Raw genomic sequence first — 27,624 nt, 5'->3', positions numbered from 1 at the left:
CCTCGCTACTATTTGGAGAACGGGAAAGGCATGTTGGGCATATGTTTGTGCTCATGTATGTACCTAATTACATGGTAGCTAGACTGGCTTGGACATATCAAAACCAGCCCAACAAGATTGTTGATCTTTAACTTTGTCAAGCACATTCTGAGTTACACTGTGAGTTACATTATTCTGAGTTAACAGAAGCCATGGTAAAAAATAATGGGTATATACAGAATACACTTTTTATCTTTAGTGGCAAGAATGTATTAACTCTAAGTTGTGGGTCTGTGAATACTGCCACATGTTGTGTGCTTTATGGAGAACTTTAAATATAGATTCCAGTCTTCACAGCATGTCTTTCTGAAGCTGTTGCCTTGGAAAAATTCCACACTATATATAAATTCATGTTTTTTGTTCTTAAAGCAGAGATTGCTTTTTTAATAGTTATTGGGAACATACTGGCAGCCACATTTTTCTGTCTGGACAGTTGTCAAGGAATGCCACATATTAAAAGTGGGGGAACGTCTCTTGTAGGAGCCCAACTTTTATGCATTTCCTGATAATTGGATCATTTTGAATCAAGATGAAATATATTGGGGGCAGGGATATTGGGGGCATATATTGCCCTTATTTTTTATGCAGCATGTCTTTTGATTTGGAAGTTATCAAGATCTGGAGTTAGATATTTCATATCTTATTCTTAAAAGAAGCTGCCAGGTGTGATTTGGACTGGGCTCACAAAAACAGAGAGAACCCTTCCAAACAAATTGCATTAGCCACAAAGTGGAGGAAAAAAGTTACAGGTACCCTTATTGTAACCTTTTAGTCTCCCGCCCACCAGTGACACACAGAAAGTGTATGTATGTGTGTGTGTATGTTTAATGACATGGGGTAAAATGTTTATATCCTCCACCAGCACTGTAGCCCCAATTCCAAATAGACTTGCCTCCATGGGAGCTGTAAACCAAATAAAATGACACGAGGAGATATATCAATCTACTTCGACCTTAAGGGATCTTTGAATTCACCCAGTTCCTCAAGAAGAAAATCTGTTAATGGTGCAAAAGCTAATTATATTTTTTTCTTAGTCTGATACAAATGTGTTAACACTGTAAAATTCTGCAACACAGCCAACAGACATGCTGCAGAAAAAATAATGGCAAAATGTCACGGATAAGAGTACTAAAATAACTTCATGAGTGAAAGCAACCTTTAGTCACACCTTAGTAATCTGCGGTACCTATTCACCTTTTGCTAGAAAAAGTGTACACTGAAAAAATGTATATTAGAGAAGAGGGAAGTGGATTTCCAGCAATGATTTATCTGAAACATAAATTGTTGTTTCTTTAGCAAACTATTGAAGACCATATTATTGTACCATGCAGAACTCATTTACGTTAATCTAAACTTCTATGAACTTCCCACTTATAGAATTTATGAGATTTTTGAATGTAATTGCTAAAGAAAATTTCACTCTGTGGCCTTTGGCTTTGCTCACATATCAGCAAACTAAAGCACAAGTATAAAAGATGCCCTTTATTCTATTTCTGTTCATTTCCCATTTTCCTTCTCTCCATGCACATTTCTCATCTACAAACCACTAAGCTATGTTCTCTCTCCCTCTTCTTCTCTCCCTCTCACCTGAGAGTTGCCTTCATTATCATGCCTGCAAAACACCATATTTTTTCATATTGTGCCTCTGTATTGTAAAAATATACTTTTTTTGCTTTTAAAAAAGTCATTTTGCTTTTAAAAAAGACTCAAACAGTCTGAGTCTGTTTGCTCCTCTAGAGTACTCTAACATCACTCTGCATGTTATTCATGCTTGCAAATTTGGCTCCCGCATTTAATCTGAAAGTATAGATGCATGCGTAGAATACATATATTAGAGCAAGCACAGTAACACAGTCTTGTATTCAACATTTCTAAGGAAATAATATTGTTAGGGATTTGGACAATGTTACCAAGCAAACTGAAGGGCATCAACTTACCTCTTTGGATTCCTTGGAGCACATCAAGAACTTCAGACACATTTGAGGGAGAGAGAAAGAAAGAAATATTTTTCTATAGGTCTTTGAGATTGTTTCACAAGCAGGATGGAATGAAGTGCCATACGAGCTAAAGTTTCCTGTATAATTGGCAGTCAGTTCTATACCGTTCCATATGTGTTTCATTACTATTTCATTTATTTGTTTATTATATTTTTATTCCACCCCAAACTTCTGACTCTGGGTGGTTTACAGCAAAATATGCAAATTAGAACAGAAATTAAAGCCTTAAAACAATTTGAGTGAATAAATGCGTCTTTAGAAACTTCTTAAAGAAGAGATGGAGGGTCTCTTATTACAGCAGGGAGTACATTCCAGAGTCTCGAGGTGGCAACAGACACAGCCTGTACCTGTGTAGCAACAAGACAAAATGGTGACAACTGAAGACTAACGTCTCTGGATGATCTCAGTGGGTAATGGGGCTCATAGAGAAGACAATGTTCTCTGAAATACCCAGGGCATAAACTGTTTAGGGCTTCATCAGTTATAAACAGCACCTTGTATTTTGCCCAATACTTACTGGTAGCCAGTGTAGTGTAATATGGTCTCTTTGAGATGACCTGGAGATCAACCTGGGTGCCAGATTCTGTATCAACTGCAGTTTCTGGACTACATATAAAGGCAGCCCCACATAGAATACATCACTTTATTTATTTATTTATTTATTTATTTGATTGATTGATTTATTGATTGATTGATTGGATTGATTGATTTCTATACTTCCCTTCCAAAAGTGGCTCAGGGCGGATTACACAGAGGTTATCAGCATATGCACTACTGTTTTAAGGTCCTTTCTCTCCAGCAATAGATGCAGCTGGCCTATCAGCCAAAGCTGATAGAAAGCACCTCTGGCCACCACCTCATCCCGAGACATCAGAAAGAGGTTTGGGTCCAAAGCCACTCCCAAACTGGGTACCTGTTCCTTCTGGGGAAGTGTTACCTCATCCAGAATGGGCAGAACCAAATTGTTTCCTGAGTTCCGACCCCGCATAATAAGAACCTCTATCTTATTTGGATTCAGTCTCAGTTTGTTTTCCCTCATCCAGCCCATTACTGCCTCCAGGCATGCATTTAAGGAGTTTATGCCTTCTTAGAAATAGGAATACTAGGAACATGATGTTCCACTGAAAAGGGAACATAGGAACACAGGAAACTGAACATATACTGAGTCAGACCATTGGTCTATCTAGCTCAGTATTGTCTACACAGACTGGCAGCAGCTTCTCTGAAGTTGCAGGCAGGAATCTCTCTCAGCCCTACCTTGGAAAAGCCAGGGGCGGCGGCGGGGGGGGGGGGGGACTTGAAACCTTCTGCTCTTCCATCCCCTGGGAGGATTATCTTTGTGCTCACATGAGGTCTCCAATTCAAATGAGACCAGGGTGGACCCTGCTTAGCTAAGGGGACAAGTCATGCTTGCTAACACAATACCAGATCTCTTCCCTAAGGAGATGTCCCACTCAACATTGTGGTGTCTCCTTGAGCAGTACTTTTAAGGAAGCAACTTCAGAATGGAGCCAGCAACATGGTGCAAATTTATTTAGCCATCCTGTGCAGGGTTAAGACGTTGCTTCCTCCATGTGCATTAAATCAGGATCACAAAACATCATGCAGAAGAATATTTGCTATTGGACACCAAATACCAAGTATCATGCATGTCAAAATGATAGTTTCTAGGCTGAACTGGTATTATTCTGTAGAAAGACCCCAAATTCCTTTCCAAAAGAGAGTTATTCCAATAAGCTACATGATAATGTGAATATGCAATTTATAGAAATGGTGCTAATTGCACATACTTTTAACATGTAGACATTTTAAAACATTGACATTTAAGAGAATGTGTAGTATTAAAATAGATATGGACATTAAAGTGAAAATTATGTGCAGCAAAAATACTGAAGATTAATAAAGTGTGTCATCATCTGAATAATTTCAATATATGTTCTCAATTTCCATGCTTTATTCTAAATTTTGAGGACTCAATCCAAACTAAGTTAAGCACTTTGAAGTCTTATTGATTTAACCAGGATCATTAAGCATGCTTTAATATCTTCTGTTGAAATCAAGAGGTCTTACAACTGCTTAACTTTTGCTGGACTGTGCCTTGATTTTTTTTAATAAAATCTGGCATTTTGGCTTTCATAAAGAATACAATCTGAAGAATATAGTTATGGGCTATATTCTGTAGACCATAAGGATGGGGCAACTAATCATGCAAAGTACAGATATTCTGTATCCTGAATAGGGAGTTCTTCCCAGACAGGTCTTAGGTATTTCCAGATACAGGTGGCCCTTGTTATCCTTAGAGTCGTGGATCGCCTTTTCCCATATCTGCGATTGGATATACCCAGTTTCTTTATCTGCAGGCAGAAAGTGAAATTCACCTATCCGCCATTTTGAGTGGTTGGAAATGACTTCTGGTGTCATTTCCAACTGCCATTTTAAAGTGGAAAGCTATTTTGTGGCTTTTTTTTTTTTTTTTAGTAAAAATTGTTGGTGAATATTCAACTGTTTGGAGGCATTGCTGGAGACCTGAAAATACAGTATAATGCTTTTCTCCTCTTATGTCTGCCCCCCTTGCTTTTTTTTTTTTTTTTTTTGGCCCTTTCTTTTTGGTTATGAAACTAACCCCTAGATTCCCATAGGGTAAGGTAGCATTATTTGCGGTTTCCATATTTGTGCCTATAGGTAAGATCAGAACCCCCAAAATAATGAAGGCCACCTGTATCTCTCTGCAACCATGACCACTACCTTTTTACTTTTCTTCAATTCTGAATGTTGAAAAATTCAGAATTGAGGCTGTGCCTAAATTTCTGCCAGATTCTGTGCAAATTATGTGGGTGCAGATATACAGAAAGTAACCAGCTCTGCCTTTGGCATATGGAATCCTGACATCAGCTTAGAATTTGCATGGTCCATGACCCTCCAGTGCCATATGAGCATGCCCTTGTAACCATCTGTGCAAAAGCAAACCATGATGTTTCTGATTGTCACATGACTCACCAGTAAGTCTAGTAGCACTGCAGCACCCCAGACCTATTTTTAATGAAATAAGAGTAAACTCTAAAGAACTGAAACACAAGTATCGTCTTAACAAAATGGATAAATTTCCTCAGCCCTGTAATTGTGGGGAGCGGAAAGAATTAGATAATAGATAATTTCTTCAGGACCTACAATATATTTTCTTTTAAGGCAATCAACCAAAAGATCAAGTCCCCCAACGTTCACACAAAAAAATGAAAATTAATGTCTGGGCCCTAAAAGACCTGAAGAAACTACTAGAGGTGATAACACTACTTGGTATTATGTTGACTAGAATGCAGATCCAAAGGCCTATATTCTTATCACAGGTGTAGTTGTCTGTGACTATATCGGCTCCTTTCTTGTGGATGCAGCAACCTACTGGGTCCCTGAAAGGTCATTTCCCTTAAAACTCCAGAGAGATATCCATTAGGTTGAAATGGCTGATACCAGTAGGGAAAATGGCAAGCCCTGCCCCCCACTCATATAAAATGATCTGTGCATGCATATGGCTTTTCTGGATCATGGCCATCTACATTAAATAATTTAAAGCATAAAATATAAATTCCATTTCCAAATGTTCTGATTTTATTAAGAAAATCTGAAGAACTAGGACTCCAAATCCATATTGATCCCAAAATACACATCTTCAGACTTATCATCACATTTCACATTGTACTAACCTATTAAGAAGATCATCATAAAATGTCACTGTCATATACTAAGCTGTCTCAATGGGCAAGGAAAACAGTCAACCAAGGTTAAAGCATTCTATAGTGGCGCTATAAGGACAGTGGACAATTGTGAGTATCAATTCTGTATTTGCTCTAGTTATCATATTTAAATTTTTATTGTAATTAGATGAGTTAGAATTCCTTCCTCCCTCCCAAAATTGGTTTTGGTAACCAGAGGGCTTTTCTTTATAGTTATTTGTTTTCTTTCATCACAACATTCTTTTAAGCCAATGCCACCTTTGAACAGATTAAACAATGGCATAATTGCCAAACACATAAAATAAAAAGGAAGCTGAATACATAACCTCCTGTAGTCCCAAGAAAGACAAGTTAATAATAATTAATAATAAAATGAAAAATAGTAAGAACTATGCATCTTTCCCCCAAAGGTATCATGGTCCTGCAAAGTGAAGAGACTGAAATATGTAGAACCTTGAAAGTATTTGTTTCACATATATATGGGTTAGCTTTGTTGACAGTCTTATCATTTGTCATAAAAATAAGCTCACATGGCACACACATAGAGCCAAAGTTATTACATTACAACTATGTCTGCAAGGATAACAAGTAACATGTAGATGGCTTGATTTGATAAATAAATGTAATTTCTACAAGTACTGTTATGCTCCTATACTTTTCAGATAGGGTGGATCCAATATTTAGAATGATGCGTTTTTAATGCTGAGAGCATTTCAGAGATTTATTCTTTTCAACAGCCTCTCCTTGATTTTGTAATAATTTGCATTATCTATCTACGTGTAGTATTTTCTTGTTGTTGTGAAATACTATGTGTCAGTATTAAAAGGGATATTTCTAAGCATTCACATGGAGACAGGTATTTTATTTTTGTGTATTATTGCCTAAAAGGTTAACATTTGGCTAAAGTCTTCTTGCTACAGCAATCCAATACTCCAGCAGAAAGCAGGATCAGCAACCTGAGAAAATTGTCAAAATCAGGGTCCCAAGTAAATTCATATGACTACTTGTTTTTGTTCTTACTACAATTGAAAAAAGGACACACAAACCTACAGCTCCCACCACCGCAAAGAGTAACATTAAATAAGTTTATTTCTAGAAGTTAGGCTGGTGTCATCTCCTGGCACAACTGTTCCCCTTTTAGTGCCATTACAGCATTAAACTTAGAGGTCATCTTACCTGCCAGGCAGAAGATGGAATAGACTGCAACCAAATGACTGATTATGGGCTGCGGCTTCATCTTCAGATGTATTTATTTCACAAGGATTTCTGTCTTGCCACACTGCACTTCAAATAATGGAAAGTAGCTGATAATAAAAATAAAAGAGGGAAAGGATCAATCACTTTGCAATAAAGACGCCCTACCAATGTGCACCTGGCTATAACCAAAAAGCTGGTGACAGTTCTAGAGAACACATAAAAACTGAATTAAATCTTTGAAACAGACAGTTCAGACATTCATGTACAAAATCAATTAAGTTTCCTATGATATACAAGTGAACCCATGTTATCCAAGGGGATTCCGTTCTCTTCTGGATCCATGGATATTGGAACTGCCGATACCTGGGCATTGAAGCAATAGGGATTGGGTCCGGTTTCTGGAGGCTGGGAAGACCACGCTAAAAATGGCAAAAAATATGGGAGGAGTAAACTAAAGTGCCCTACTGTGCTCTGTGGATCTCCACCTGTCCAGCAATGTCCCCAGAAGTCCAAATTTCTCCATTATTTTGCAATTTTTCACAGAAAAGGGCGGGTTGTACCAAATGAGCCACAAAATGACTCCTTTTCACAAAATGGCGACCAGAAATGACCTCCAAGGTCATTTCCAGCCATCTCTAAACTGAAGATATGTGGGTTTTAACCCTTTTGTGTCCGCAGATATAGAGGTCGGGTAACAATTAGGCTACCACGGATACGTGGAACTGCGAATAGCGGTACTGTGTATGAGGTTCAACTGTATACACTAATTTTAGTAAAACTGAAAACTGAAAATAGTACTAGGGTATTAAAATACCTATGAGCAAACCACAAAATTGTCAACATGAAGTGTCATTGACTATCAATAGAATAAGAATAAGAATCTTCAATATGTTAAAATCCCTATCATTTCTCTGGCCAACATTATTATTTGTTTGTTTGTTCGATTTTTAGACCACCCTTGCAGAATAGCTCAGGGCATTTCACAAATATCATAAAACAGTTAAAATCAATCAATGATCGGAAATAAAATTTTTAAAATACAATAAAACAGCTAAAAATAAAACAATTCAAAACCTTATAAAAACCCGATACATTGAAAACCCTTTAAAACAATTTAAAAACCCTGGAAGGCAAGGCCGAACAGGCAGGTCTTTAGAGCTCTCCTAAATGCCAATAAAGAATTCAAATTATGGATTGCTGCAGGGAGCACATTCCACAATCTAGGAGCAGCTACAGAGAAGGCCCGCCTCTGGGTCGCCACCAGACACACCGGTGGCAACTGGAGCTGGACCTCCTCAGATGATCTTAGTGTGCAGTGGGGATCAGACCGAAGAAGGCGCTCTCTAAGGTAACCTGGACGTAAGTCGTTCAGGACTTTAAAGGTAATAACCAGCACTTTGTATTTTGCCTGGAAACGTATTGGCAGCCAGTGCAGTTGTTTTAAAACAGGTATAATATAGTCTCTCCGAGTTGCCCCGGAGACCAGCCTGGCTGCCGCATTTTGAACTAACTGAAGTTTCCGAACGACATACAAAGGCGGCCCCATGCAGAGCACATTACAGTAATCAAGCTCGGAGGTTACCAGCTGGTGCACCACTGTTCTGAGGTCATTCTCCTCAAGGAATGGACGCAGCTGTCAGATCAGCCTAAGCTGATAAAAAGCACTCCTGGCCACAGCCTCCACCTGAGATACCAGGAGGTCTGGATCCAGGAGTAGCCCCAAGCTCCTTCCAGGGGAGTGTTACCCCATCCAGCACAAGGAGATCTAACTCATCCAGATAGCCAGATATCTATCCAGATAGTTTCCAGATAGACTATCCAGATACTCCAGACTATCCAGATAGTTTCCAGTTAGTCAGATGCATCCAAGTATCACAAGAATGTGATACTTAAAGAAGCCCATCTTAGATAGTATCCTTACCTTTATTGTTCTGGTAAAAGCTGTTAATGAGCTGTTCTAATAACAGTTGTTAATGAATTTACAACTAGCCAAACCCTTCTATAAGGTATAGTTTACTATAGGCTAGAATGACGTTATTTCTTCTAACACACATTTTCACTGCGGTAACATTAATTTAAATGGCTGCAAAAGGATGGACCTGATTATGTTGTGACAACAAAGTAATTCCACAGAGGAGTAATGATTTTTATGTATGAATTCATGTTAAGTGCTATAAGTTATTGATTCAATTACAATATTATAGGGGAGATAACAACATTTGTATGACATTCATATGGAATTATATCCCTGCTTTGGAGCATGTCCTTGGCTTTGCATTCATCTAATTAGGTTCAGTTTTCAAGCCTTCCCCAATGTCTTTCTCCTGGATTCTTTACTGGAAGCAAAATGTTACCAAGCTGTCATTAGAGAGCTATAGTACTTAACCTCCATGTTGTAAATAGTTATTCATGACTGCCGGAGGCGAAGGTTGATGAGGAAGGTTGTTCCTTTCCTGCTGTTTCAAAAGAGAAGAAGCTAGGCATGCAGTATGTCTAACCTGGCTCACCTAGTTAGAAGCAGAAGTACTGAGGCGTTTTGATATACTGCTCTGACAAACGTCCTCTGAGCTGCCGACTATTAAATGAGGCAGCACACCAGTTACTTTCCGTAAAACCGAATACCTTGACTGAGCAGGTTATTCCAGTACAGATATCCAAACAGCAGTTAAAACTGATCTAAGACAGCCACATTTTCAAAAGATAGGACCTAGATGTGCAGTGCATGTATCATGTCTATCATTTTGTTAAAGATCTAAAAGACCCTTTGCATTGCAGCTTTGAAATTTTTTCAACTTCAGAGAGATGGGGTGGGGGGGGGGGGGAGAAAGAAGAGAAGAGAAACTTGCCATTACTGAAAAAAGGCTTCCTTTCTGAAAGATAGTTATTAACTAGAAGGCACTATACTTGATGGTCACTTAAGGATAGAACTAACAAGATGCACACAGCTGTCACCACCCTTCCTTTTATTCTTCCCTTCTTAGTAATATCCACTATAGTGCAACATGTGACATGAGATAGTTGCACATCGCAATATCATGTCATATCTTGCATTATACTTGATGTTACAAGGAAAAGAGGAGGAAAACATACAAAATGGCCACAACTCTTTGTCTCTTGTAATTTATTTGTTTGGGGGGATATATTTATCTCCTTTGTTGTAAACTTCTCAAGGCAGCTAACAATATTAGTAAGCAATAAAACAGCATTAAAAAGCCAACACAGCAGATTAAATAAAAATAATTATAAAAATAGTACAACTAGTAAAAACCAGGGACTGTAATGGATGACCTCCCTCAATGACAAAACTATATTCTCATTGCCTCTTCTGTTAAAAGAGGAAGTTCAAACAACAGCACAGCAAAGGAATGTAGATATACCTATATAGTGACAAGAGCAAATTCTTATTGTAGAGCTTTTTAACCAGTTCTCCAAAGAGTTTTGTAGCCTGAGCCAAATGAAAACCTAATTTCTTTCCATCTCTTGGGAGACTGGTGCTGGGCCTGAAGCCTGCCCATTACACTTTTAATCCATAAATCCTTCATTTGATCCTGGATATATAGGGTTCTAGTTATGTGCTGGCAGAAGTCCTTGCTATAAATACACCAATATTCCCTTGTTTAGATTTCCCACAGGTTCCAAAACAAAGTTTTCATGCCAGAGAAACATTCTGGGTCTTATTCTGGAAAATACCTCTTTCCAATTAAACTTTTCCCTCACATTAATTAAAAGCCCCAGTTGCAATAGATGACTGCAGTGGAATAAAGCATAAATTATTATTTTTTTTAACATTTTATATTCTGCTCTTCCTCCAAGGAGCCCAGAGCAATGTACTACATACTGAAGTTTCTCCTCACAACAACCCTGTGATGCAGGTTAGGCTGAGAGAGAGATGACTGGCCCAGAGTCACCCAGCAAGTATCATGGCTGAATGGGGATTTGAACTCGGGTCTCCGAGTCCAGCACTCTAGCCACTACACCACGCTGGCCCTCAGCCTGCTTTTAAACTAGAAGAAGTGTTAAATGAGACAGAATGTTTTTCTTCATACTTTGGATTGCAACTTTATGCTCTTTATGTTATACCTCAGTTTGTCATCCTTTTTCTATCTGATGCTAGAGATAATGCATATCACACATTAACGATATACTATCCTCTAGCCAACAACACTGATGTGGTCACAGACAGTGCTTTTAGTGTTTTTGTGCGTGGACACTTACAACTATTCTGTCTGTAGCATACATCTGGTAGGTGTTAACTTGTTATTTTAAATTTGATTTTCACAGAGGCTTTTCTATTTCTATTCAAATTTCTATTAATTTTATATTGTTTTATAGTATATATATATTGCTGATTTTGTGAGCTGCCCCAAACAGTGGTGTACTGGGGGTGTGGAGTATAAATACTTGAAATAATTAAAAACTAACTAACTAAACACAGCCATCTCATCTGATTCATATTATTTGGTTTACCAAGGGATTGGGGGTTAATACACAGAGAGGAAGGATTTTCCAATGGACCAAGGGGTATCACACCTTATAACTTAAGAACTTTTGTTAACTGTGTGTGTGTGTGTGTGTGTTTGTGTGTGTGTGTGTATTATACACACACACACACACACACACACCTCTTAGTAGTAGTGAAATTACAAAGGAAAGTTGTTTCCTGGAGAGGAAAATGTCATCTTTTCTTTAGTAGACATCGTAGAGGTACTTTACTTATCTAGTAACATAAACTGTTCAGAAATGGTAGATATAAATATATGTATTATTTCCATCTCACTTTCCCTTTCTTATGAGAGAACAGACGAGGAATTAAAAGCTTTGTTAAAACTGAAATGTGTTATTAAGAACATGGTAAAACTGACCCTTTAAGTACTCCAAGGGGCGAAAAGTCAATACCATGATCCTGCGCCAAGAGATTAGTAAGGCCTTAGATCTTTGTCAGCATGAGGAGTCCAGGAGGAAACAAAGGAAAGAAACTTAAGTGAAATTCCCTGCCTGAAGGATTATGACCTGAATGTAGCATAATTTCTTCACAACACATCTCACCAGTGTCAGTCTGGTCCATGTGTGCCAATATGGTTTGAAACAGTCTCCTCCCCTCTTCCGTATCTCACCACCACCACCTCTGCCAGCCCCAAATTATTTGCTTTTGCAACTTTTCCTATTTCTCCCAGTGCTCATGCTCCAAAGACCAACACAGAAATGAATTCAGAGGTAAAGTAAAAGAAACCATATGCTCTTAATACAAATTTACACATAATATACATATATCAAAAAACTCGTCTCCAAATCCCTCAAAAGATTGTTATTCGTGAGGGTAGCAACAAGCCAAACCAGAAGAAAATTTTGAAATCCACAAAATATGGCTATGTGGGGTTTTTTTTGGTAATCCACAAAATGAGTTTAAAGACAGATCCTCAGGCTTATCTGCAGTTCTCAATATGTCTTGCTCCTTATAGTTAAGTTACCCTGAAGCTGAGTGTTTGTCAAGAGCAGAAAGCTGCCACTTCCATCTCTTTTCAGTCTTCAGTAGTTCTCTTATCACCTCTCTTATCATAAACCTCACAACCTCTCTTTCTCCATAATTTAGCTTCTCCTCAATATCTCCTTTTCTTTCTCTTCAAAGTGCAGGGAGAATAAATCATTCTCTCCCTCTCTCTTATAAACTCTTTTCTACAAGAGCCTCTGAGGGTCAAAAAATACAACTCACTCCCCATCCAACAGAGGGCCACACTCCATAAGGTCATACAGTACTTCCCACTTGCACAGGGGTTTTATGCACCAAATTCATCATAAGTTAATTGATGTCAAGTTTCACGACTCACTCAGATATAATCTTTCCTTCAAGTGCCTGAAGTTGCTAAGAATGCAGCAACTCCAGAACATGTAATCAAATGAATTAAATTCTACCCCCGTCGAACCAAACAAATGAGATTCACAGGACATGCTCTGAACCGCTCCTTAATAACTGTAAAAGTTACATACACACACACACACTTATGATTGCACTAACAGACCCTAAAGACAACTCAAACCAACATCTTATATTAGAAGAGAGAAAATGAAAGATTAATCTCTATAGTTGATTTTAGCCAGCAGGAAAGAATCAAGCCCCTTATTATTAGAGCAATTTAATGTTATTATAATTATACATTATTCAAGTGCTATGAATACTGAGAGAATGCCTCATTCAGATTTTGAAATCTCCCCTTTCTTTTTCCAGAACATGAATATTTATAGCAAAAATAATTCAATCTTAAATTGCTAAGCTATAATCAGAGTCTAAAAGTTGCTTCTATAAAATTAGTTTTTCATTTTTTGCATTTTGGTTTGTCTTTGAGACTATAGTTAACACACTGCTTGGCAGAAATTTGGGGTGTCAAGAAAAATGCTGTGACTGCCCCTACTGACTTGCATGTTCTGTATTCTCTACAATAATTAAAAAGAGAACTGAAAATGAATAGAGCTGCTTAATTTATCTCTCGACAACTTATGTTGCCCATACTCAGTAAGGAACAACAGAAGCCTATTTGGCTTGAACTGGGCATGAAAAAAGCCAATGCTAGTTCCCCTTGCCATCAAGCAACCTTGCTAAGATGACAACTCCACAAATAAATGGCAGCTTGGTATAGATGTGCCTTTGATATCTTCTTCAATTCTTGAGCCTTTCCATAGGTTTGAATGGCAGAGTTAGAGATTAAAATAATTAAATGGCTAGCATCATCTCACTTAATTATTGTTACCAAGTACATAACATTAACCACAACTGTGCATTCCTCTCTTGCCTATATTTGAGATTCTCTTTTAATTACCCCAATTGAAGGTGACTCTGAATTTAAGATGGCCCCCTTATAAATACAGGTAATATTTTGTTCACCTGAAAGGAAGAGGATTCTGATTTAAAGATGACTCTCATTTCTAATATTAAAAAACTTGGAAGAAACTTAGTCTTGGATTCAGGTATATACAGTATGCTAAAACGCCTTAAGACAAATGTAATATAAGCATGAGGTTCACAGTGCTTTTATAGACTTCCAGGCCTGTCCATCTTCACAACAGAACTGTCAGATGAGCACAAGGGCCTATCTGCTTTGGTTCTTATCACCTACTCACTACCAATGCTTCCTTCTCTTCTAGTTGGACAAGAGTAACAAAACTTCCTTTGCCTGAAACAAGGAAATTGAACACTTTCATGTCAGGCACCTGGCTGCAAGATGTTTTGGAACTTCTCCACCTGTTGGAGGAAGCATAGGCAGTGGCAGCAGTTCCAAGCAAAAGACCAGGTTAGAGGAGAGGGCTTAAAGTAATACTAAGTTGACCAGTAAGCTAAGCTGGTTTGACAGCTCAGTGGCAAAACCAATCTCACAACACTGTTGAAGAATGCACAATGAGTCTTATTTTTGTTTAAGTCTGTCCTCACCTGATGGCTTCTATTTTTAGGGATGCCACCACTAAAGGAGCATGCACACATACACCAAACCTGCAACAAACTGCAAATAACTGTGTATATACACAAGTGTTGCAGTTATCTTCCAGAGTTCAATTATTCTCCCTTACGCCATTATTCTGAAATTGTCTACTCTCACACCTTATCAATACGCTGTGGTCCAACTTACAACTAGGCTTTCAAATGAGGAGCTTGCTTTTGAAGTGGTTCATGCCTAATTGTGGCAATTTCAACCATGATTGGATTTATTGGCATGACTAAAATTTCCACAATTACTTAGACAGCCATTTCACACCTATTGTTGGCCATTGGAGCTGTACCCACATGGTTGCTTAGACAGCACAAATTCAATTTGCTTTGTACTAGGTTGCCAGCTGTTGAAATAAAACATTCTGATATTGAGTATTATAGTCCAGGGACAGTGTGTGTGTGTGTGTGTGTGTGTGTGTGTGTGTGCGTGTGTGTGTGTGCCCATAAATATTGTCCTGACTGAAATTTTTCTGGCTTTTGGATTAGGTATAAAAGTAATGAGCAAGGCAGTTTCTCCACATTGCCACCACTGGAAACTGGTAGCTTTTGTGCTGAGCATCAGCATCCCTGGACCTATTTGAAACTGCTAGACTTTGTGCAGTCTAGACCCGAACTCTCTAGCAATAATGAGCATGAATTGAAGCGCTTATTAAAATATCAAATAAAGGTAAAGTGTGCTGTCAAATCGATTTCGACTCCAGGCGCCCTCAGAGCCCTGTGGTTTTCTTTGGTAGACTACAGGAGGGATTTACCATTGCCTCCTCCCACACAGTATGAGATGATGCCTTTTAGCATCTTCCTATATCGCTGCTGCCCAATATAGTACCAGCGGGGATTTGAACTGGCAACCTTCTGCTTGTTAGTCAAGCATTTCCCTGCTGCACCACTTAAGGTGGCTAAAAATATCAAATACTGTCAGTTTAAGATAAGTGCACACAATTTTCATTTGTGCTCTCAAAAGCATGGAAATTACAAGTGAAGGTGCTACACCGTAACTTTTGCACAGTGTAAACATTAAGGATTGCACAGTCTCATATGTTACGCTGTCTTTACAAGTTGGGTATCACACTCTGTTTTCATCCTTAAGCTCAGGCCTAGGCTGCAGAGGGATGTGTCAGGTTAAAAATTTCACAGATGCATAATCTGATGTGTCAGCCATTTGCATGGTAACACTGAATGGGGCTGCAAGGAAGACCACTGCAGCCCCTCACCTGTGCTTTTTGGGAAAGCATGGACAGGGATGGGCAGGTAGGAGGCTCCCTCCCACGAGTGTATGGAACCGGTTCCGTGCACACCCTTAACTGGGGTACGCCTCCCTATATTGAGAGTGGAAACATTAAAAGAATAACCTTCTGGTATTGAATCTACACTCGTTCCTCTCTCTACCTGCTCCTGCCCAGCCTATTGCCGTACTGACAATCAGATATCAGGGAGTGTGATGGTGTGAGATGGGACTGAGGTTTAGAGGATGCTGCTTCAGGGGCTCAGGCTTCGAGAGTGTTATACCTGGGACTTCAAATGGTCTCAGGCTCTGGCTAGGTGTGATGGTACAGACTAGGTCCAATGCTGCTCCTGGCTTTTCTGGGTCAGGCTCAGAGTCACTACCAAAGGTGGGGGACATGACAGATGGTCTAATACTAGCTGGGCCAGGTGCAGAGCATCTGTGCCTCCTCTGCCCAGCCGTCCCACTTCTCCCCCCCACTCAGCCCGCTTCTCCCCCCTGCCCTGCCCCGCCTGCGGCTTCTGGCTGGTGGGCCAGCTGGTCAGCCCACATCTTCTTGCCCCCCCCCCAGCACTTTCTGGCTGGCAGACCAGCCAGAAAGCTGGCCTGCCACCTCCTCCCGCCTGCCTGCCAATTCCCGGCGGCTGGGCTGGCCCGTCGATGGTACCTGCTCTCGGCAGCTGCATAGCCCACCTCTGCCTGAGGTTCCCGGTGGCCGGCCGGCCGGCCCACCACCACTGCCTGCTGTTCCCAGCGGCCAGCCAACCCACTGCCGCCTGATGTTCCGGTGGCCAGCTGGCCACTGCCTGCTGCTCTGGATGGCTGGGCCGGCCTGCTGCCACCTGCTCCTGCCTGCGTCCCTATTTTCTCCCCTGTCCCAATCGCTAGTCCAGCAGCTGCTTGTGAACTCTCATGAGAGCTGCCACACATGGGATTAGCGACATGTACATTTAAGAGAATTAAATATATAGATATTTAAACAAATCCGAATCGTTCTTTTGTACCTTTACAGTATCCATTATCTATTGTGTTGTTAAGAGGCATCTTTCAGTAACATCTGATGGCAGACACAAGGTTCATACTTCAGCAAATGTATATCATTCAAAATATTAACAAGTATTAGGAACAAATACATTCTTGACAGATTGTAGTGTATTTTTTATTAATATAAAATGGTAGTAAAATAATTAAGTCATGCCTATTTTTAAGCAACCATGGGCATTCGGGGACGGGGGTTAGCTGTCCTTGATTAAGTGGCACAATCTACATATGTTATATATTTCTATGTATATTATACTATGTATATACTTTGCCTTCCCTGGAAAAATTCCTGAGGGTGCCTGTATGGGGAGCAACATAGCTGAAGAATGGAAAGATAAATATAAGTCATTCTGATACAGATTTTCAAATATTATACAGAATGTGTACATCCCAAAGTCATCCATACTATAAACTATCATTCAATTTTATTGAGAGCTCTTACAGTGCAGAGGGTGCAATGTGGACTTGCACTAGCAGGATTTGAGTTAAAATCCTTCCAAATTCACAAAACTAATTTGAACATCACCATGTTTCAGTGTTATTGCAATGAAGATATGGGATAATTCCATGCACATTGTCCGCAGCTCCTTGGGAAATAACAGGATTAAAATAGATCAGTTATTACTTTTGAAAGCAAATGTCTTTAATGAGGTATTGCAAACATGTGTCATATTTTCCATTCAGATTTATCTGATTGTTTTCGGAGTCTCAAAACAAGGCCATGGCATAACTCGAAGAAGAAGAAGAAAAATGTGCCACAGAGGACAAACTCAGTAGGAGATTTCATCTTCAAACTGCATGTTTCCTAGCAACTCTCTTTTAAATGGAGTGGCTTTTTACATCAGTCACTTGCTTCTGTTGAAAATGCTTGAAAACATCTCTTTCATCCTGTGAATAAACAATATGAATTAGACTAGAAGGCAGCTGCAGGCTAGAAAAAGAGAAAGAAATATCAATCCAGATCTCCAGTTGATTTGGAATAATGCTATTTGTGCTTTTGTTTAAAGCCTCAAGAAGTCCTATATTTTTTACTGCCCAGCCATTGTTGGTTAACAGAGTTATAGTGACATGTTTCAAAAAGGATAAACAGATAATTTCATGCCAAAAATGAAATTTCATGGATACCGAGCTCCAATTTCAGTTTGTTAAATGGATATCTCATTGATTTAAAAAGGGGGAAGCAAGAAAATCAATATTATCTACATTACAGTATCTACATTATATATTGAGACATAGTGGAATTTTTAGCATACTTTCCTTAAGGAAAGTAAGCTTATGAGATCATCCGGCTGTGTGTATGTGTGTGTGCGCGTATGTGTGTGTGCGTTTGGCCAATATGAACCAAATTGGGTACAGTTGTAGGGACACCTCAACAACATGATGTTTATGATTCAAGATGGCAGATGTGTGAATGCTTAAGGCTGTAGTGGGCTAACTTATGGTCCGTCTAACCAATTTGAACCAAATTTGGTTCAGCTGTATGCACATAGACACACTTCTATGGCCTCGTCTGTGATGATGTCCTCCATCCAAGATGGTGGGCGCATGAATGTTTGAGGTGCAAGTGGACTAATGTGAACCACCTAAACCAAATCTGGAACAGCTGTAGGGACACGTAGGGATGGCTCAATTTAAAAAAAAAAAAATAGTGTGTGTCATCAACTTTGCAATCCTTGCACCAATATGAACCAAATTCGGTATAGTTGTACGGACACATACAGACACCTCAATGGCTTAGTCTGACGATACCATCCACTCCAATGAAAGATGGTGGATGCATATGAGGCGCAGGTGGCCTAACTTGTGAACCGCCTAACTGATTTGATTTGAACCAAATTTGCTAGAGGTGCAGGGACACATAAGGATGGCATAGTTTGTAATAATGTCATCCATCCTGATTCAAGATGGAGGACATGTGAACATTTGAGCTGCTAAAGAACTAACTTGTGGACTGTCTAACCGACTTAAATTAAATTTGCTGCAGATGTAGGGACATATAGGGACACCTCAACAGTGTCTTTTTCTTGACTTTCTCTAAATGTCTTTTTTCTTTCTCTAAATGTTTTTTTTCTTATTATTAAAGTCTTTCTTATTATTAAATCTTTATAATTACGAATATTTATATACTATCAACAACAAAAACAATCTCAAAGCAGGAGGTGCACTAAAATTAGTTTTGAAACAAGTAGTTCCTTATCTACATGGATAACCTGACACACACAGCAAATGACTTAACTGGCACATTTACCTAGAAGGAAAGATGACAGTTAAAGGCCTAACATATACATGAATGATCAGATAAGAACCCTGCTAATATATTGATTTGCAATTACAACTTGGCTCATCATTTGTCCGACTCCTTTAACCCTGATCTTTCAAAATTGCCCTCCAGGCATGACCTTGTCCTTTCTCAGTCTTCTGCTGCTGCTCCACTCTACTGCCCTTTGAAGAGAGCAAGGCCAACAGTTGTGCAAGGAGGTAACCTAGAGAAGTATTTTATTTTTTACAGTGCATTTTCTGTGTTTTGGCGTTGCACTGAGACAATGATATAATCCTGTAAATACTTAAACATGGGCAGGTAACCAATTGAAATGCTAAGCTTTCCTAATAGTTTCCCAGGCACTATCCATTTAAAATTTCCTATCAATCCTTCTATGTTATCCTAGCTGTTATCCTTGGCATTGCTCAGAAAGCTTCTGACCTACAAATACGCAGATGTATCTTTAAACAATTCTAAATATGACTGCTGCATCTTGCATACAAAATATTTTGTTTGCTTTGAAGGTGTAAGGTGCCACAGAACTCTGGCATTTACTTTAGCAGTCATAAGTTAAAATATGCATACTAAGCACTGCATAATTGTACACCAAAAACCCTCTTGTTCAGGAGTTAATGAAAATACATGCTTATTTACAATAAACATGCATTATTTGAGGATGAACTATGTATCACTTTGAATAGAGTATATAGATAAAAGGTGTGATAATGGCTTCCATTTTAAATTTCACAAGAGTAACTCTTAATCATCTCCATTCTATGATTCTTATCATTGTTTCTGAGAAATGTTGAGATTTAATAGCTTCCACCATCACAAGTCATTTCCTTATGAGAACCATCAGTAATGGTTCAGTAAATCTAATAAACAAACAAACAAACAAACAAATAAATAATAATAATGGTGTCACTCTCTATACAAGCCTAAAAATACATTTTTAATTTTCTGGGGGAAAATTCTGGTTTTTTGACATTTTTTATTTTACATAAATCTTTCTTCATTCCCCAATCCCTCCCCCCACCCCACCTCCTAGCCTGACATCCCTCCCCTAGCCAGGCTATTTTGCTTCATGTTTCATGTGGTAGATAGAAGAAAGGATGGATAAATGCAAACTTTCACTCTGTGTGTGTGTGTGTGTGTGTGTGTCCAGCAAAATTGTGCCATTCTCACACAAGACTTGTGAGCAACTTTCTCTCTCTCATGCTTATATATTAAGTATGCTAGCCAAAATCAACAATGAAATGCATGGTTCCAGATCCCACCCCCCATGACTTGATCAGATTTTACAAGATATGGAGATGTATAGAGCCAGCGTGGTGTAGTGGTTAGAGTGCTGGACTAGGACCAGGAAGACCCGAGTTCAAATCCTCATTCAGCCATGAAACTAGCTGGGTGACACTGGGCCAGTCACTTCTCTCTCAGCCTAACCTACTTCACAGGGTTGTTGTGAAAGAGAAACTCAAGTATGTGGTACACCACTCTGGGCTCCTTGGAGAAAGAGTGGGATATAAATGTTATTATTATTATTATTATTATTATTATTATTATTATTATTATTATTAAGCTATTATTATTATTGTCACTGTTATTATTATTATTAATAATGCCACTGTTGCTGAACTGTTTCAAAATCAAAACCAGGAAACTTCCCCTTTGCCTTCACCTCAAAAACCCGAATGCCGTTTAAGAGAAAAGCAACAAGAACTAAAGCAAAAAATAACTCAGCACATGAACCAAACAACCACCAGGGTTTGACTTCCAGCGCTAAAAACTGTTGCCAAAAAACAACTTCCTCAGGCATTAAAAGATGTCAATGCTGCACTTGCAGAAATAACAACCAATAATTTGCAAGAAACAAACCAACTAATTTACAGTGCAGCAACAACAACAACAACACAAGAGCTCGGATATAAGATCAGTGGACCTGTCAAAAAAGAAAGTAGTACATCATCTAAATGGAAAATTAGATTAGAAAATGAAATCTCCAGGCTTAGATCAGATGCTAGTAAATTGAAAGATATGAAAGACAAGAAGCTGAAGAATGAAAACACCAAACAGTATCTGATCCAAAAATACCACCTAGATTCAAGGGAAATTAGAGAAGTCCTGGAAATAATGAAGCAGCAAATAACAGCAGTGTCAAAAAAGATTAGCAGATACAAAGCCAGAATTACACAACACAGGCAGAATCTCCAATTCCAGTCGAATCAGAGACGTTTCTACCAAAGCATAGAAGGAGAAACTGCAAGAAACATAGAAAGACCAAAAAAAGAAGAAACAGTGCAATTCTGGGGGAAATTATGGGACAATCCAATAGATTATAATAAAAAAGCAGGCTGGATGAAAGAGGTCAAAAAATGTAACCAACAAATGCAAGATCTAATAATAACACCAGAATTAATAAGTGAAAGAGCAAAGAAAATTAAAAATTGGACTGCTCCAGGCGACGATGAATTGCGTGGCTTTTGGCTTAAACACCTAACAAGCCTTCATAAACAATTATCAAAACAGTTCAATCACATTTTGCAAGGAGGTGATATTGAACAATAGCTAAAAACTGGGAAAACTCATCTCAAAATGAAAGACCCAGCAAAAGGTGCAGTTCCAAGTAATTATAGACCAATAACCTGCCTGCCAAACATGTTCAAATTATTAACTGGAATAATAGCAGACGAAGTAATGCAACACTTATTAACTAACAAACAGCTTCCAGTTGAACAGTAAGGAAATTGCCCGAACACCAGAGGCACAAAAGACCAGCTACTGATTGACAAAATGATTTTAGAAAATTGGAAGAGAAGAAAAACCAATCTAAGTGTTGCATGGATTGACTACAAGAAAGCCTTCGACTCGTTGCCTCACACATGGATACTAACATGTTTAGAAACAACTGGTGTCAGCAAAAACATTCAGATATTTATAAAAAAAGCAATGAGCATGTGGAGTACACAGTTAACAATCAATGGCGAGACACTTGGACAGGTTAGCATTAGAAGAGGCATTTTCCAAGGGGACTCACTATCCCCTCTGTTGTTTGTAATCGCCATGACCCCACTTTCACAAATACTAAACAAAACAGGCCTCGGATACCAAACATCTAAAACATCAAGTCAAATCAACCATCTGCTGTACATGGACGATCTGAAGTTATATGGAAAGTCCCAGTCAGATATTGAATCACTGCTAAATACTGTCCGTATATTCAGTAGCGATATAGCAATGGAGTTTGGACTAGACAAGTGTGCTGCATTAATAATGAACAGAGGGAAAAGAAGAAAAATTCAGTAGCGATATAGCAATGGAGTTTGGACTAGACAAGTGTGCTGCATTAATAATGAACAGAGGGAAAAGAAGAAAAACAGAAGGAATAGAACTGCCCAATGGAAGCAACATCAAGAACCTGGAAGAGAAAGAACATTGCAAATACTTGGGCATTCTCCAGGCTGATAACATTGCACACACTGAAGTTAAAAGGAAAATTGGAAGTGAATACATTAGGAGAGTTTGAAAAATCCTCAAGTCCAAAGTCAACGGTGGGAATACCATACAAGCCATAAACACCTGGGCTATACCTGTTATCAGATACACTGCAGGAATAATAGACTGGACCCAGGCAGAACTAGAGTCACTAGATCGTAAGACCAGGAAAATAATGACCATCAATCATGATCTGCACCCCCGCAGTGATGTAGATAAGCTCTACTTCCCTTGCAGCTCAGGTGGAAGAGGAATGCTGCAAGTTCATCAAACAGTAGAGGAGGAGAAAAGAGGCCTTGAAAAATATATCAAGGACAGTGAAGAAGATGCACTTAAAATGGTCAATAACGCGAAACTATTCAACACCAATGAAAGAAAGCAGGCCTACAAGAAAGAACAAGTGAAGAACCGAGCAGAAAAAAATGGAAAAATAAGCCACTGCATGGTCAATACTTGCACAATATAACTTGAAAATCAGACATCACCAAGACCTGGCAATGGCTTAAGAATGGCAACTTGAAGAAAGAAACAGAGGGTTTAATACTGGCTGCACAAGAAACAGGCACTAAGAACAAATGCAATAAGAGCAAAAGTAGAACAGTCAACAACAAACAGCAAGTGCCACCTTTGTAAAGAAGCAGATGAAACAGTGGACCACCTAATCAGCTGTTGTAAAAAGATCGCACAGACTGACTACAAACAAAGGCATGACAAGGTAGCAGGGATGATACACTGGAACATCTGCAAAAAAACACAAGCTACCTGTAGCCAAAAACTGGTGGGACCATAAAATTGAAAAAGTTGAAGAAAATGAAGATGTAAAAATATTATGGGACTTCCGACTACAAATAGACAAACATCTGCCACACAATACACCAGATATAACTGTAGTGGAGAAGAAAGAAAAACAAGTGAAAATAATCGACATAGCAATACCAGGGGATAGCAGAATAGAAGAAAAAGAAATAGAAAAAAATCACCAAATACAAAGATCTACAAATTGAAATTGAAAGGCTGTGGCAGAAAAAGACCAAAATAATCCCAGCGGTAATTGGTGCCCTGGGTGCAGTTCCAAAAGACCTTGAAGAGCACCTCAACACCATAGGGGCCACAGAAATCACCATCAGCCAATTATAAAAAGCAGCTTTACCGGGAACAGCCTATATACTGCGACGATATCTATAACAACAACAACAACAACATTGACAATAAAATTCAGCCATCCCAGGTCCTTGGGAAGGACTCGATGTCTGGATAAAACAAACCAGTCAATAACACCTGTCTGACTGTGTAAATAAATAAATAAATAAATAAATAATGTGTATGGGTTCCATGCATTCTGTATGTCTGTGTAAAAAACTGTGTGTAAATGCAAACTTTGAGTGTATTATAATAGTTGTTTTGGTAGGAAATGTGAAGATATTTTAAATACATATATCTTCAAACATGGGGGGCTAACATCCAGATTACCACTGTTCTGGTGTAGCAGTGCCTGCTTCCACACTAACACTGAGCCACTGAGCAGGCTGGGAAAGAACTGATTTCACACGATCTGTCCACAGGGGACATTTTCATCTTCAGGAACATATGTTTGTGATGCAAGGTGGGCTTCAAGGAAGGGGAGAACACTGAAAATTGCTCACCCTCCCCATCCCATAGGAACATAGCATACTATATAGGAGACATATTTACAATCACAGAGCAGCAAGGACTGCACCTATTTCAGCAAGTAGGCTGAATCCTAAGAAGCAAGTGAAAGGCAGCTTTTAAGCAGATATCCCTCCCTTCTCATACAGTAGCCACCTGCTTCCACTGAAAACTGCTGAAGGTCCAGCAGAATTAACAAGAACATACTCCCCTGTCTAATCCTTCCTGGCATAAAACACTAGGATGACTAAAGCAAGTCCCAAAACCAGATGGAAAGGTATCTATATGGAAAGGTTCCTCTGCAGCTGTGATATCTTCACATGCTCTATTACATTGCCCAAGAGGAAATATTAAATAAATGGCCTTCAGTTGTTGACAACAGATGTAACTCAAAGATGACTGATGCTAGTAATAATAAGTAGAGCAGATATTTGCTTTACTTCCATTTAGTAGATGATTTACTGTATCAATGTAGCCACATGATTTTATTTCTTAAAATCCTTCATTAAATAAGCATTTAAAATATTGAAAATATGTAAATATTTAAAGCACTACTATCAACATATTAATCATATGGTAATTGCAGGATATGTTCAATAGTTGATAATTTATGAAAAAGAATGTTTCCATTTGATCCAAAGACCATCATTAATAAACAATGAAAGAAAATGTATGAAATAAGAGCAATCCCAAATGAATTAGGTATGCATGTCCCACTTATTTCAATGGAAAATACGCTTTTTACAACTTTATAAATATATAAACTTTATATCTATTGCTATCAATAGATATATCCATGTGAACATCGTGTATAATTATCAGAATGGTATCTTCTCTCCTGGGGAAGAGAGAAGATCTGAACTGGAAGTGCAATGAGGCAAATGATTGATTCCTCTCTAGTCCCAGAAGAGGTGTCAGACCCACCCCAAAGGGAAATGTGGCTCAAGTGTTGTTGTTCACTCTTTGTGATCTATTAAAGAGACATATATGATTTAGGACCACAGTATGTGTTACTTCAGCTCATAGCTTGGTGGCATGCTTGTTTTGGTTGTTAAAAATCATTCATGGGGAGTCCGATCCAATGACTTCTGTTCCCTCCAGGAGAGAAGCTACCACAGATGGAGGGAACAGAAGTCATCATGGGGACAATATGGATAAGGACTATAGCAGACAGGATGTGTTAAAGCTTTCCTTCACTCCACCATGATCCCAAACCAATTGGGCCTTGTGACTGATTTTCAACAACCCTAAGTATGCATTACACTTAATGTAATATAGAGCTGGCCTCATTTGGAATTAATATTAAAAAAAACTTGCAGGGCATAAAGCCAAGAAAAAGGAATAATCACTCTTCAGCAGTTCAATCTCTCTAATGAAACACTGGAAAGAACCATTAAAAGAATCCAGTAAAAGGAATATAAATCAAGTTATTCAAAAACAGAATAAATAGAACAATCTAGATAAAAATTAAATGCAAAACATTTCAAGTACAGTATATAAAAACACACAAAATTGATTTTGCTTAAAATTTGAAATACATATGTATGGGATTTTTTTTAAAAAGGGGCAATTCTTATCAGATTTTTCTAGGAATAAAGTCTTTTTTAAAAAAATGCATTTGATTTTCACATCATATTTTGTCCTTTCAAAAAGACAGTACCTTTGTCCAACAAGGAAGTCAGCGATGAAAATGAGCCGGTTTCGTTTATGGAAACAAGAAGGCTATTTAGGGCATTATCACTTGCAAATTATTTAGTTATAGAATCATCATATATGCTATATCATATACCCTATAATCATAGCTATTGTGTATATTATGTGATTAAGGTTCTTCACACTGTCAGTACTGAACACTACCATGAATATGAGAATAAAAACCGGTACCACTTCTTGAGGTCTACTTGTAAAAATGAGAATTTTCTGACATTTGCTACTAAGCACTGTCACCTAAAGAATTACAAGCAAATCTTCCGATTTCTGTCATGTACCAAAACACAGAACATAGAAGAGTCCCACAAAAGACAAAATTTATTCCACAGAAACCCACCTTTTTATTGTCAAACAACCAGTGAGATAGTTTGGCACATTCAAGTTATTGCATGGAAACAGAATTATCACCCCTGCTAACTAAGCAAAGAGGCATCTTTTAAAGTGGTGATTCTCTTATATTTAGCAGAGGGAGAGCAACTGGCCCTATCCAACCCCAGCGCAGCATCCCTCCAGTGGATGTTGCTGGTATCTGCCTTATGATTCTTTTTAGATTGTGAGCCCTTTGGGGACAGGGGACCATCTTCTTGATGTATTACTTTTCTGTGCTTTGAGAACTTTGGTTGATGAGCGGTATATAACTATTATAGTAGTAGTAGTAGTAGTAGTAGTAGTAGTAGTAGTAGTAGTATAATCCAATGCATTTAAAAAATTGATCATGAGAACTCTAAAATTATAACTTACATTAAATATTATATTTTAAAATAATGTTTATAATTACTGGAGCAACAACATTATTGTGAAATAGATATTATACCTAACTCTATTTATTATGCAACTTTTCTCCTTTAACACAGTCGGTTATTTCATAGCAGTTAGCCAGGATGTACTAGAATCTGTGGCAACAGCCCAGATTTATATATACATTGTTCAGCAGGATGAATCCTTTGTGCTTAAAGTCATATACTATAAAAGATTATGCACATAGGATTATCATCTATTCTAGAATATGATTTTATTCATATTATTTTACAAGCATTTGTAGTGACTACTTGGCCACAAAGGCTAGCATTCAAGATTTGAATTTTAGAAATAATTGTGTATCTAATGCCATCTAATATTGATTCCTCTCCACGAACACTCAACTTTAGTAGAATTAAAATTTTAAATAACATTTTCTGCAACTAGTGTATGCATGTATGTGTGTATAACTTGTATATTACTTATGTATAAGATACATATCTTATATATTACTTCTGTCTCTGGGTTTTTACAAACAGATTAAAACAGAAATGAAAACTTAAAACAATTTAAAACCACAAGTCTAGTTAAAAAGCTTGGGTGAATAAACGTCTTTAGAGACTTCTTAAAAGCTGTCAGAGATGGGGAAGCTCTTATTACAGCAGGGAGTGCATTCCAGAGTCTCAGGGTGGCAACAAAGGCTCACTCCTGTGTAGCCACCAGATGAGCTGGTGGCAACTGCAGACAAATCTATCTGGGTGATCTCAATGGGCAATGGAGCTCATAGTGAAGATGATGTTGTCTTAAATATCCAGGGTCTAAGATGTTTACGACTTTATATGTTATAACCAGCATTTTGTATTTTGCCCAGAAACTAGTTGGCAGCCAGTGTAGTTATTTTAATACAGGAATAATATGATCTCTTTAAGATGACCTGGAGACCAACTGGACTGCTGCATTCTGTACCAACTGCAGTGTCTGGATTACATACAAAGGCACCCTACATAGAGCTCATTGCAGTAGTCAAGTCTGGAGGTTATCAGCATATGTACTACTGTTTTGAGGCCATTTATCCC

The 27,624-nt window shown here is 38.4% G+C and overlaps 1 protein-coding gene and 1 long non-coding RNA gene across 3 annotated transcripts in view; one reads left to right on the top strand and one right to left on the bottom strand.

The window, feature by feature from the left end:
* CNTN1 (contactin 1) overlaps window positions 1-27,624 on the bottom strand; it is a 309,859-nt gene that overhangs the window by 103,110 nt on the left and 179,125 nt on the right. For both annotated transcript variants that reach the window (XM_053258259.1, XM_053258258.1), the window contains exons 2-4: window positions 6,941-7,068; window positions 5,034-5,066; window positions 1,977-2,006 (exon numbers count right to left, since the gene is read on the bottom strand). In XM_053258259.1, the coding sequence (XP_053114234.1) occupies window positions 1,977-2,006; window positions 5,034-5,066; window positions 6,941-7,001 (124 nt within the window). In that variant the 5' untranslated portion in view covers window positions 7,002-7,068. The remainder of the gene's footprint in view (window positions 1-1,976; window positions 2,007-5,033; window positions 5,067-6,940; window positions 7,069-27,624) is intronic.
* The window catches only part of LOC128328353 (uncharacterized), an 87,992-nt gene that overhangs the window by 46,072 nt on the left and 14,296 nt on the right, over window positions 1-27,624 (top strand). The window lies entirely within an intron of this gene.

This window comes from Hemicordylus capensis, chromosome 5, assembly GCF_027244095.1.
Source record: "Hemicordylus capensis ecotype Gifberg chromosome 5, rHemCap1.1.pri, whole genome shotgun sequence".
In the NCBI taxonomy this organism is placed as follows: Eukaryota; Metazoa; Chordata; class Lepidosauria; order Squamata; family Cordylidae; genus Hemicordylus; species Hemicordylus capensis.
The sequence above is the reverse complement of the archived record's forward strand: the minus strand, read 5'-3'. Positions and strand labels throughout refer to the sequence as shown.